Raw genomic sequence first — 14,281 nt, forward strand, 5'->3', positions numbered from 1 at the left:
CATCCCCTCACCCCTCCCACATCCTCTCACACCCTTCCCATCCCCTCCCATCACCTCAGACCCTCCCATCCTGTCACACTCTTCCCATCCTCTCACACTCTTCCACATCCTCTCCACATCCTCTCCCCTCCCACATCCTCTCACACTCTTCCACATCCTCTCATGCCCTTCCACATCCCTCCCATTGCCCACATCATCTCAAACCCTCCTCTATTTTTCACACATCCCCTCACACCCCTCTCACATCCTTTCCCACGCCCTCCTATCACCCATCCCACACCCTCCAGTTCACTTCCACATCCTCCTCCACCTCATCACACCCCTCCCACATCCTTGGTACACCCATTCCCACATCCTTGCCGCCTTTCTACATCTTCCCGGCGTTAATGAAGCAGTAGTGTGTGTGTGTGTGTGTGTGTGTGTGTGTGTGTGTGTGTGCGCGCGCGTGTGCGTGCGTCTATCTCTCTACATCTCCATCTTGCTGTCTGTCTGTCTGTCTGTCTGTCAGTATGTTTTAACTATGTCTATCAATAAATCTATCTCTGTCTATCGCTATCTGTCTTTTTATCATATCTGTCTGTCTTATTATGTGTTTATTTATCCTTCTCTTTCACACACACACACACACACACACACACACACAAGGTGACTATAGACGGGTATTTTGGGCGGTGGTGGCGGCGCTCGTAATGGTGGTGGTCACAGGAGATCGCCAGGCTTAATGTACTGTCTGTGTCTGTCTGTCTGTCTGTCTGTCTGTCTGTCCGTCTGTTTCGGTCGTTACTAAGTGGGTGAAGCAAGGTATACTGTCCCGCCCGTCCCTGCTGACCTGATGATGGTGATGATCGATAGTGTTGGTGGTGTTAATGGTAATGACTGATGATAGTGTTTGGTGATGACTGATAAGTGTTGGTGATAATGGTGGTGACTGGTGATGACTGATAAGTGTTGGTGATAATGGTGGTGACTGGTGTTGGTGATGACGGATAGTTAGTGATGATAGTGATGATGTGGTAGACTAAAAAAAGTGATGAACATGAAAGCATCGTCATAACACAGAATGATATATTTTTAGACAAGAATCGTTCGTAAAGTTCAGCATGACGTAGATCTGTCTCTGTCTGTCTGTCTGTCTGTCTGTCACTGTCTGTCTGGCAATGTGTACCCTACTGGTATGTCTGCGTCTATGCCAGTAGCTGTGGTGTGAGTGTGGTGAGCCCTTGATGTGGTAGTCACGTGCTGTGGGGTGACCTTTGACCCGCTGGTGTGGTGGTCAGGTCAGGGAGTAGCGCTTATGGTGGTGGGGGTTGTGTTTGTGGTGTAGTGTGGGAGGGGCAGTGACGGAAGAGGGGGGGGTAAGGGGGTGGTGGGAAAGGAGGGTGTGTGGAATGCCAAAGGGATGGTAGGGGGCAGGGGGTAAGGCGCAGAAGGGTCGACTATGGGTGTTGACGTAACCTTGGTATGATGGCGTGTGTGTGTCAGCCTGCCACACTGACGCTACAAATATATACGTTAATGATGATGATGATGATAGTACTGATAATGAATATGGTAAAAATAAGAATAAAAATACTACTACTACTACTACTACTACTACTACTACTACTACTACTAATATAATAATAATAATAATAATAAAAATAATAATAATAATAATAATAATAATAATAATAACAACAACAACAATAATGAGTAAAATTATTGTATTGTTATTATTATTATTGTTATTATTAACGGTATTATTTTTATTAGTAGTAGCATCACGTAAAGCTTAAGTCATCCCAGTTTATTTAACGCTTAAACACCGTCACGCTACTTAGGTTAGGTAAACTGTAAGGTGTTTAATCATCAGGTGAAATAAGCTGGGGTGCCTCATCTTCACATGATCCTTGCAGCATTAATAGTGGCAATGGTGAGAATATTGATGCTGATAATAGTATGGTGTTGATGTTATGGTGAATGTAACAGTGAAAATGATAATCACCATAAGTTTATTTAACGATGTACTGTAGCCTACTGAACATAACTACGGAAATTGTGCTGTAGTGTGTGTTGGGGGGAGGGGGGGGGGTGTCAACTCTCCGGTCTTAGTCTTCGCCTCTCATTTGCTTCCTAGTTACTGGCACCTCACCTCTGGCACTCATATCCCCCCCCTGGTGTGTTTCTTTGTTATTGGCACTCTCAGTCCCTCATCTCACTTACGGTGCTCAGGTGTTTCCATAATTGTTGGCATTTTACATTTGGCACTCGTTTGTGGTGAATCAAAAGTGGCTCCGGTGTGTTATTGTCATTGGCACTTCACATGGAGCACTCAGACACGTCTCCTAGTTCCTGGCATCTTAAATGTGGCACTCAGATGTACCTCCTATTTACTGGCATCTTAAATGTGGCACTCAGATGTACCTTCTATTTACTGGCATCTTAAATGTGGCACACAGATGCACCTCCTATTTACTGGCACCGCATCTGTGGCACTTGTAGGCCCGGCACTTAAGGGTTGTCGTGTACGTTACTTCAAGTCATAAAATCTGTTGTGGTTTGCCCTCCTCCACAAGGGTCCCGACGGTAAAGCTTACACAGGGGGGGTCGCGTGCTTGTGGTCTACGTGAGTCATGGTGTGAGGTGGGGTGTGCGCGCTGGGTGGGCGGGCGGGTGGGTGGCTGGCTGATTGGGTGGCGCTACTGACACACGGGAATTACCGGGTGACGGGGAGCTACCGGTACGTACCTCCCCCTCCACCCTACCCTCCCATCCCATCTCTTCCTTCCTCCCTCCCTCCGTCCCACCTCCCCTCCCAGGCTCCAATACGACCCCTCAGTTGCGTTCATCAGTGCTTGTGTGAGTGGACGATGGCTGACCGTAGAGAAAGAAACATTGTCTCACATTTCCCACCAGAAAATGAAGAGAAAAAAATATCAAACCTCGGGAATCAGGTGACTTTTTTTAGCGTGGCACAACAGACATCAGTGATTTTTAACCCGGAGAAGTGGGTGACCTTTGAACCTTTGGACGTCACCAGCACAAACTATTTCCTGGCCCCAGTGAGAGAAATCTATCCTTACATATAGAAACATTAGAATAAATAATTAAATCAGAAAAAAAGGACATTGTAACAAGAATAAAATTTAATACGTAACAAAAAATACGACTAATATTTTTTTGACACTGTGATAAAGAAACGTAATGCGAGGCTGTGACGTTGAAGGACCTCTACTGCGTGTGTGTGGAGGGTGCTGGACACGCTACTGACGAAGGGGCACCGTCATGAGAACCAGTGTTGTGAGGGAAGCCGTGCCACCTGTGTATTGACCACCCTCTAAGGACCTCCACCCCCTGTGTTTGTCTGTCTGTCTGTCTGTCTGTCAGTCACCTTACCACCACACTCACACTCTCCTGTTAGTTGTGGTGATTGTGACAGTAAAGTGGTGAACAGGGATTGTGCACCTCCGTCATGCCTAACACCTGGTCTTGTGCCTCCTCGCCCACCCACGCCCACACACACTCATCCAGCAGGTACAACCCCCACATAGAGACTGGTGTGGAAGTGGGTGTGGGTGTGGGCGTAAATGTGGGTTTCGAAGAGGATTGTAACTGGACTCCCAACCCCGCCTACGTCGCGCCCATGAAGCGAATATCTTCCTCCTACCGCCTTCACTGTTACAAGGTGAAGGCTAAGTGTGTACGTTGTCTTGTTCTCGTGTAAAATATTGCTTTTGTTAGTTTGTGTGTGTGTGTGTGTGTTGTTTTTCTTCATAACTTTAAGTACACCTACACCCTCACAGTACACCTACACCCTCACAGTACACCTACACCCTCACAGTACACCTACACCCTCACACCATTGCTTGAGCCTCACTGTAGTCATCATATTAGATCACTTGAAGATTACACATCCCAGCTTATTCCACCTGAAGCTTACACATCCCAGCTTATTACACCTGAAGATTACACACCCCAGCTTATTACACCTGAAGATAACCTCACTAACACTACTTGGAGGATTGGTTAGGTTAGGTTGAAATTGGTTAGGTTAAGTTAACATTGGTTAGGTTAAGTTAACATTAGGATGAAATAAGTTAGGGTGTCTAATCTTCAGGTGATCCTTCATATAAAAATAATACAGTAAGCTAACAACACTATCGTCACCACCTACTAACCTAACCTAACCAAGACCTCCATCGAAATTATTAACGGCGTGACCTTCAGTGACCTCATATGACCTGCATGCCAAAGAAGTTAAAGAGGGAGGGGGTGAGTGAGCCAGGTAGCTGCTGTGGGAGGGTGGGGGGAGTGGCGTGGGAGGTGGTGAGCCAGGTAGCTGCTGTGGTAGGGGGTGACGGAGGAGGTGGTGAGCCAGGTAGCTGCTGTGGTAGGGGGTGACGGAGGAGAAGGTGAATAATTATGTTACTGTTTGGACATAGAAAACAAAGTGATTTCTCTCTATGATATAATTTAAAAAGGTACTGAAGTGTTTATTGTTATTGTTGTTAGTTATTTATATAATTGTTTTGTATAGTAAGAAGCATATTGGTCGTTAATGCTTCTCAGAAATAAGAAATACACAAAAAATGTTCCCTGAGTTTATTTTAAAGTTGGCAGTGTCTCTCGTGGCTGAGTCAGTCTGCTTAACACCATCTTTGTTATTATTTATTTATTTTAACTATCCTTGTTGGCAGGTCTAATATATAGTTATGATTTAATTTATATATAACCCAATTTTCGTTTCTGAACTTCCATTACTATAAATGATTATCTTAGGTAATATTATTGTTATAGATAAATATACTGTACATATATACATCGTTGTAGTTGGGAAATATTTTACCTCGTTATTGATATACAGGTGAGAGGCGGACGGTCCTGCACACCTGAGTCAGAACACACAACAAAAAGTATACGTGTGTAGTGAAAATATGTCAAAGGTGTGAGAGAGAAAAACAGAGCGGAAATATACACACACACACACACACACACGCACACGCACACGCACACGCACACGCACACACACACACACACACACACTGCCATTTTTTCTCTTAATTCTTTTAATGGATTTTCCTATTATTGTTTCTTAAGTATTTGCTAAATCATCATAATACAAAGAGAACTGTTCATGTATAGTGAATTCAATATACAGTTAGAAGAAGTAGGTTTATTTATTGATTGGTTTTAATGTAGTTGGTTTTAATGTTTGGTTTATATTATTATTAAAACACTATAGTTCATGGTTTATTATTAAGTACTGTGTGACGAAATTGTGGTTTTATCTGAACAGTTGATTTGGATAATTTCTTCATAACTTGTCCTCTATTTCCTATAGTCATTTACCAAAGGTCAGGGGTCATGTTGTATCCGTCTCTGGCCCACGTTGATCTATTACCTCCTCTGTACACCTGTTGGTGTTGTGTATGTCTCTCTGTCTGTCTGTCATTTCATCTAAAGGTGTAATTAATGTATAAAACTAAGTCACTATACTGTCTGTTGGTCCATAATGTAGTCTTGAGTAAATAAAGTAAAATTGTTATTATTATTATTATTATTATTATTATTATTTTTTTTATTATTGGAGGAGGTGGGTTCACATCTCTCTTATTCGCCTTAGAAAAAATGTTGTGTATGTTAATTATGTAAGTGAAAAATCAATAATTTACACCGTTTACTAATGCTGTTGTTGCAGGGGGCTGGTTGGGGGAGTATGTGGCCAGGTTGAGTGAGGTGGCCGCTCATCACCTGCGGGCCCGTCCTCAACTGGCTGGAGCTTGACAATCGCGGTCATCGCCTCATAGTCACCGATGACTCGGATATCAACACCCCCGCCGTCGCCGCTGCCTATGTCGTCAAGCGCTACATCGCCCAGGCCTCCGACGAGATATCCTTTGAGGTGAGTACCCAACCACCCTGTACACTGCAGATAAATCTTTAAGAGGTATTTTCAGGGGTTCAGACGTGTGTGTGTGTGTGGACCTAAAAACCAGTGTCGTGTCAACTCCTGAACTTCAATATTTACCCCCAAAAATTCAGGTATTGGAGAGTTATAAATATCTCCCCATAACACCTGTTTTATTTTTCACACACACACACACACACACACACACACACACCTGTAGTAAAAGTGTATTTACTTTGGTATATCGTCATTACAAGCTAAAAAGATTCCCCCAAGGCTTGTAGTAACTTTGTTTGTTGGTTTATATACGGTGTTTTCAGAGTTTGTTTGTTTTATCTTAATGGGAGATCTTCAATTGGTTTATATACGCTATTTTCAGGGTTTTTGTTTTATATTTACCGACATCTCCTTAAGGTAAGTACCGTGATTGTGTGGTTTACCTGCGGTTTATCTGACGTGTAATTTATAAGTTTTATGCCATTTTGTGGTTTATTTACGTTTCCTTCCCAGTGTTTATTTCTAGTGACGTCACCATAATGTTTGATGCACACGTCACCGTCTTCGGATCAGCTGAAGATTAGTCACCCTTTGCTTATTTCACTTAATTAAACACCTTAAGTTACCTGGGGATTTTAGGTTAGGTTAGGATAGCGTTAGAATAGTTTAGTTAGATTAGCTTAGGTTAGATACGATTATAGGCTGCGTTAGGTTAGGATAGACTAGGTTAGGTTAGGTTGACGTAAGGATAGGTTAAGTTAGGTTATGTTAGGACAGGTCGAGTTAGGTTAGCACTACGGTGGTTAATTTTAAGATGAATTAAATTGTCTTAAGTGAAGAACCTCAGATTGTGATACTTAAAGACCTACCTGTTGAAGTAATTAAAGACTTACCTGTTGCTTATGTAGCGAGCAACGGGAACCAGATCGGTGGAGGACTTATCCTCCTCCTCCTCCTGCCTCGTGTAGTACCTGTACATCTTACAAGCCTCGTACTACAGAACTATGTAGGATACGTCAATTACGCCATATATATCGAACGTATTGGTATTTTTATGTAGATATATGCCACATAATGCATATCTAGTATACGTGTAGTTTCTGTAGTTTACCACTTTAGATTAATGTTAGGTTTACATACATTCATTCATGGTATACATAAGGTTTGTGTGTATGTATTTTTAGAGCATTTTATGGTCCTTGAGTAACCGCAGCTGCAGTAGGTATTATGATTCGATTGCTGGACAAAACCCCACGTAACGTCGCCTAAACTGACTGAACAGGGTATAATGGAGCAGTGCGACGCAAAGAAACTTGAGACGTGGGATTTGGTTCAATTTAATAATGATAGGATTTTGTTTGGCGGGAAATTGCCAGAGAGGATTTAACCAGTTGAATTTCGGTCGCTTCGAGTGAGCCGAGAGTGTACGTTGGTAAATAAAACGCTGAAAAGGACTTAACATAAACCCAAAATAAATAAACCACTTGTCACCTGTTTCCAAGCACGTGTTAGTTATGATACATTAATAGGTAATTTAACCACGGTGGAGTAATTAGTGTCAACATTATAGCCTAGTAGCTCCGCGCCACGTTCCTATTTTTTTTTATTCGTACGATAATTTTTCCCCTTAAACTGCAACTTCAACCTCTTATAATAATAATAATAATAATAATAATAATAATAATAATAATAATAATAATAATTTTGATCATACGCCGCCATCTCTCCATCACCGTATAGCCTACCTCTATAAAGCGAGTCTGACGCCATCGAAAATCCTCAGTTATAGTTACAAAGGATTCAACTTACGCTATATACCTTACTGAGAATCTTGTAGTTACCAGACATGTGCTAAATATAACCTAAGAGATAAAGAAGGTACACAGAGGAGGTATTATTAGGGGGTGGTGTTAGAGAGCGAGTGAAGCGGACTTTGTTAATGGCTAGTGTACTTGAGCGGTGTTTAGAGAAAGATGAGTAGTGTGTTACCTTATTAAACCTAGACTTTGTGCAGCTGCTGTCCTCAGAAAATAGTTCATGGGCACAACTTTCACCAGGTCTTTTTTTCTGATATTATGAGAGGTCTGGTTTTGTTTAGAATAAGTTTGGTTAGTTTAGGTGGGATCTGCTTCCTCTCACTCCCGACTTCCACTACCGTCTCCTATACCACCACTACCGTCTCCTATACCACCACTACCGTCTCCTATACCACCACCACATCCGTCTCCTATACCACCACTACTGCTCCCTATACCACCACTACTGTCTCTATACCACCACCACCGTCTCCTATACCACCACCACATCCGTCTCCTATACCACCATCCGCTACCGTCTCCTATACCACCACTACCGTCTCCTATACCACCACTACCGTCTCCTATACCACCACCACTACTGTCTCTATACCACCACCAATACCGTCTCCTATACCACCACCACCACTACCGTCTCCTATACCACCACCACCACTACCGTCTCATACTACCACCACCACTACCGTCTCCTATACCACCACTACTGTCTCCCTATACCAACACCGCTACCGTCTCCGATACCACCACCGCTACCGTCTCCGATAACACCACTACCGTCTCCTATACCACCACCGCTACTGTCTCCTATACCACCATCACTACCGTCTCCGATACCACCATCGCTACCGTCTCCAACACCACCACTACCGTCTCCTATACCACCACCGCTACTGTCTCCTTATACCACCATCACTACCGTCTCCGTACCACCATCGCTACCGTCTCCGATACCACTACCGTCTCCTATACCACCACTACCGTCTCCTATACCACCACTACCGTCTCCTATACCACCACTACCGTCTCCTATACCTACTACCGTCTCCTATATACCACCACTACTACTGTCTCCTATACCACCACTGTCTCCTATACCACCACCACTACCGTCTCCTATACCACCACCACTACCGTCTCCTATACCACCACCACTACCGTCTCCTATACCACCACCACCACTACCGTCTCCTACCACCACCACTACCACACTCCCCTATACCACCATCACCGTCTCCTATACCACCATCACTACCGTCTCCTATACCACCACTACCGTCTCCTATACCACCACACTACCGTCTCCTATACCACCACTACTGTCTCCTATACCACCACTACTGTCTCCTATACCAACTACTACTGTCTCCTATACCACCACTACTGTTCCTATACCACCACTACCGTCTCCTATACCACCACCACACTGTCTCCTTTACCACCACTACCGTCTCTATACCACCCACTGCTCTGTCTCCTTACCACCACCGCTACCGTTCCTATACCACCACCGCTACTGTCTCCTATACCACCACCGCTACTGTCTCCTATACCACCACCGCTACTGTCTCCTATACCACCACCGCTACTGTCTCCTATACCACCACCGCTACCGTCTCCTATACCACACTCACATCCGTCTCCTATACCACCACCACCGTCTCCTATACCACCACCACCGTCTCCTATACCACCACCGCTACTGTCTCCTATACCACCACCAGCTACTGTCTCCTATACCACCACCACTACCGTCTCCTATACCACCACCACTACTGTCTCCTATACCACCACTACCGTCTCCTATACCACCACTACATCCGTCTCCTATACCTCCACTACCGTCTCATACCGCCACCATTATTGCCCCTACTACCACTACTACCGTCTCCTATACCACCACCATTACTGTCTCCTATACCACCTCCACTACCGTCTCATACGCCACCATTACTGTCTCCTACCACCACTACTACCGTCTCATACCGCCACCATTACTGTCTCCTACCACCACCACTACTGTCTCCATACCGCCACCATTACGGTCTCCTACTACCACTACTACCGTCTCCTATACCACCACCATTACTGTCTCCTATACCACCTACTACCGTCTCATACCGCCACCATTACTGCCTCCTACCACCACTACTACCGTCTCCATACCGCCACCATTACGGTCTCCTACCACCACTACTACCGTCTCATACCGCCACCATTACTGTTCCTACTACCACTACTACTGTCTCCTATACCGCCACCATTACTGTCCCTATACCACCCTCCACTACCGTCTCATACCGCCACCACATGGTCTCCTACCACCACTACTACCGTCTCCTATACCACCACCATTACTGTCTCCTATACCACCCCACTACCGTCTCATACCGCCACCATTACTGTCTCCCTACCACCACTACTACCGTCTCCTACCACCACCACTACCGTCTCATACCGCCACCATTACTGCTCTCCTACCACCACTACCTACTCGTCTCCTACCACCCCCACTACTGTCTCCATACCGCCACCATTACGGTCTCCTACCACCACTACTACCGTCTCCATACTCGCCACATTACTGTTCCTACCACCACTACTACCGTCTCCTATACCACCTCCACTATCGTCCCATACCGCCACCATTACTGTCTCCCACTACTACTGTCTCCCTACCACCACCACTACCGTCTCCTACCACCACCACTACCGTCTCCTACCACCACTACTGTCTCCTATACCACCTCCACTACCGTCTCATACCGCCACCATTACTGTCTCCCCTACTACTGTCTCCTACCACCACCACTACCGTCTCCTAACACCACCACTACCGTCTCCTATACCACCGCTACCGTCTCCTATACCACCACTACCGTCTCCTACCACCACCACTACCGTCTCCTAACACCACATCACCTTAGAGATGTGAATTACGTCTCTCAGGCTTCTCCGCCTCTTGTGGTCTGTAGTCCCTCTTCCCCTTTGTTCTAGGCGTCGTCTCTCCAGTTTTTATCATTTGCTTTGATACTTTGACGGAGCTTGTGTGTGTGTGTGTGGGGGATGACTGTGTGCGTGTATGTGTACTGTGTATGTGTGTGTATGTTTGTTTGTATACGTTTTTTGCGTGTACTTTAGGTTTAAATGAGAGAGAGGTTGTCCGCCCAGTGAAATTACATCAAGTTTTTTCCAGTCGAAATTAAGATTGAAATATTTTGTTCTATAAGAAACCTTTAGCGAGATTTTCTGAGGCTTAACATAATTTGGTAAAATTTTGATATCGCTTAAATATAATAGCTTTTAGGTAATATATTGTGACACGTAAAAAAAAAAAGCCTTGCCAGCGAACGTTATTAGTGTGTGAGGATGAACGTTGTCCCCCGCGTCCTGGAAACGGAAGTTGGGTTTCCTGCTCCGTTTCGTTTATTTGTCTTTTAGTTTCCTTTGTGTTATGTAATGGTGATAATGTTCTGTTACGGAGAGCTATGCTGAACTTACAGGGAAATTTTCTCCATACAGACTAACAAGGATAAACTCCGTGTGGCTGCTTGTTTAGGATTCTGTATACGCCTAGTATTATCGTGGCCTATTTATCAATAACATGTATGGCTCATCACCAACTCTACAAAAATATCTACCATTACATATACGGTGATAGGTTTTAATAATAATATACCCGACATATAGCTGTATGAAGAATGTTATAATGTCAGTGAGGCAGCAAGACATACCTACACTATCCTGATTATCAGTACCAGCACCAAGCTATAAGCTGTGGTATACAGCAGTGTGTCCTGGCCAGCAGGCAACACGATCCCTCTGACCCAGACACGTCACTTGGCGCCCAGGGCAGACGTTATCCGGTGTGTTCGCTGTTCAACCCTCATATGTGGTATTCTTAGTATTTGTTCAATCCCGTAAACATAATTCTATCTCATAATTTTGTCCTTGTTGAACTTGTGTATTACTAACCTTTAGCGCTTACAGATCTAAGTTGCTGAAAAACCTAGTTATAACAACAACAACCATCCTGACTATCACACTACTCCTGGAGTCAACACTCTAATCTACCTGAACACCGACTCGGCTTTCTATGTGCCGCGCGTTTGTTCATCATTGGCACTCTTTTTCAGTTACCAGTTTCTGTATTTCATTGTTATACTCGTCTTTTCCGCCATTAACATTAAAATTCAGAGATAAATATAGTGAAATTTGAAATGTTTTTAACAATTGTTGCAACGATGATAAATTTGTCTAATGACGTTGAATAGTGAGATTAAAATTGTGAAATCGTGGACGCGCAACTTTTGAGCGAGGCTGTGACGGCACATGTGTGCGGGTTTGTTTGTAGCCAGCGGCGCGCCGCGCGCGGGTCACTCAGTTTGAGCCCAACCACAGAGCGAGTGCTCCCCGCACCCGTGTCTTCGTGTATGTGCAATGCCGTTATCACCATGTTTTGATATTTCCATGGAACAAAATAGTGAATATGTATTTTAAATAACACGTGTTCATATTCCACGGTGTAAGATACAAACGACCAAAGAGTGTGTTCCTCGAATGGGTGGGAAAGGTGTGTTGGGGGTAGTGATCAGTGTTGGCGATAGATAGGTGTGTTTGTTAGTGCAGTGGGCCACACCGCTGTTGAGGAGGTCCCCGTGATGACATACCAGTGTAAACTGTGTACCCTATGCGCATCACAACACTATCTACACCCCGGCCAGCTCTGATGGAGGAAAACACGGGAGGGCGCCAACATATGTCGGTTAAGGAAATATGAAACATGCGGTCCACCATCTATTGTTTGGAAGAAACGCAACAGCTAGACAGTGTGGAGACTGTCTTGATGATGATCTTTGGGTTAAGAAAACTGTAGTGAGTGTGAGGAATGTGTAGATAGGTAAGGCGGCGTGGAGACAGCACGTGCGGAACAGCGCGCTACTTTCCCAGCAGCAGCAGGCTGCTTACCGAGGGAAAACACGGCCATGGGAATCCTGCTTGGCCAGCCTCAGCACATTACGGTGAGGTAGTGCGAGTACAGCCGCCTGGTAGACAACTTGGGGGACGGAGCCAACATTACCATTAGAAATTCATTGAATACTAAACTGCAATAAAGACGATTGTGTGTGGTAGGCGCGAGTTGGGTAGCCGGAGGAAGATTGTTTCATCCCACCTCTGCGGTCGTTATTTCAAGAGTAATTGGATTCAGTGTCGTGTTATAGTTTACGCCTTGCTTTAATTTAACTGAAACTGATTTCTGCCCAAGTCATGTGTGTCTGAAGTGGATATTCAATACTTTGTCAAAAGACGTGGCCAGGCTGAGACATTTAGTTTGAGTGGCGCTAAGTGCATTGCATTATGTCGTGTGCAGAAACTGTTGACAACATCTGTGTAAGCAATCATACATCTGGGTTTAAATATAGCCTAGTGTTTGTGTGTGTGTTCACCCACAAGCACCAACACACACACACATATGGTTACATTTAGAGATGATTGTTTACACAGATGTCAAATGGCGTGTTGTTTAAGGCATGGATGGAGTATTGCATTTACGAACACCTCACCAGCGTACCGGTATGTTTGATAATAAATGTTTTATTTCTTCAAAGGATGTAATTTCTCATCTTCGTTGATGTTATTTCATCTGGAAATTAATATTCAAATTATATGGAATGTGGATCGAGTCTTTATTGCCCCGGAAAGCCAAATCTTGATGCTTTTAGAAATATAGATTAAAGAATTGAGTAAACAAATTGTATAGCAAAAATATAAGTGGATTTTAAGAAGGATTAAATATCCTTAAAAATACCACTAAGTCATTTAGAGGACGTATTGAAATGCTTTAAATACACCTTAAGTTTTTAAAAATTTCATGTGAACAATAGCCCAGTTGGTCGACTTTTATTTATTTTACTTTTTAATTTATTTTTGCTTGTGGTGTGAGAGAGCAATTGTAGCTGGGTGAAAATTTGTCTTATTGTTCCTCCCCTTCCTCCTTTCCCTCGTTCCTCTTCTCCCTCCCCTTCCTCCTCTCCCTCGTTCCTCTTCTCCCTCTCCACCCTCTCTTCCCGCCCCCTTCCTACGTCCTCACTTTCCATACTCCATCTCTGCATTTTTCCACTCGCCCTCAACCTCCCCTATTCATCCTCTCCTCAAACCATTCCCACCCTTCCACGGACCACTCACCTTCCCTCCCTCCCACTCCCTTCCCACTCACCCCCTTCAGTTCTCCCTTTCTCTTTTTACGGTTCCTTGTCTTTCCCTCTCCTCTCCCCCTTACTCTTCTACAATGTCCATGTACTACCAACCTTTTTAACTCCCTCGGTGAATCACTCTACTCCTTGTTCCTCTTTGGTTCCCTCCTCTGTTCCATCCCTTGCTTACTCCTGCCATATTCCTTTCCTTGTTACCCCCCCCTTTCCATATTCCCTCCCTTGCTATCTATTCCATATTGAATTCCCTACCAATAAATACAGTATATCCCCTCCACATTCCTTCCTTTAATATATACTGATTGCCTCTATACTGCCTCCCCCCCTCCCATACTATCCCCCCCCACCCCTTCCATAATTCCCCTTAATTC

General features: G+C 44.4%; 1 protein-coding gene across 1 annotated transcript in view; it reads left to right on the top strand.

The window, feature by feature from the left end:
• The first annotated feature begins 3,451 nt into the window (after window positions 1-3,451).
• Window positions 3,452-14,281, top strand: part of LOC121864270 — an 81,292-nt gene continuing 70,462 nt past the window's right edge. Inside the window, exons 1-2 of the mRNA XM_042363357.1 lie at window positions 3,452-3,679; window positions 5,711-5,881. Of these exons, the coding sequence (XP_042219291.1) occupies window positions 3,452-3,679; window positions 5,711-5,881 (399 nt within the window). The remainder of the gene's footprint in view (window positions 3,680-5,710; window positions 5,882-14,281) is intronic.

The sequence above is a fragment of the Homarus americanus genome, unplaced genomic scaffold (assembly GCF_018991925.1).
Source record: "Homarus americanus isolate GMGI-L3 unplaced genomic scaffold, GMGI_Hamer_2.0 scaffold26351, whole genome shotgun sequence".
In the NCBI taxonomy this organism is placed as follows: Eukaryota; Metazoa; Arthropoda; class Malacostraca; order Decapoda; family Nephropidae; genus Homarus; species Homarus americanus.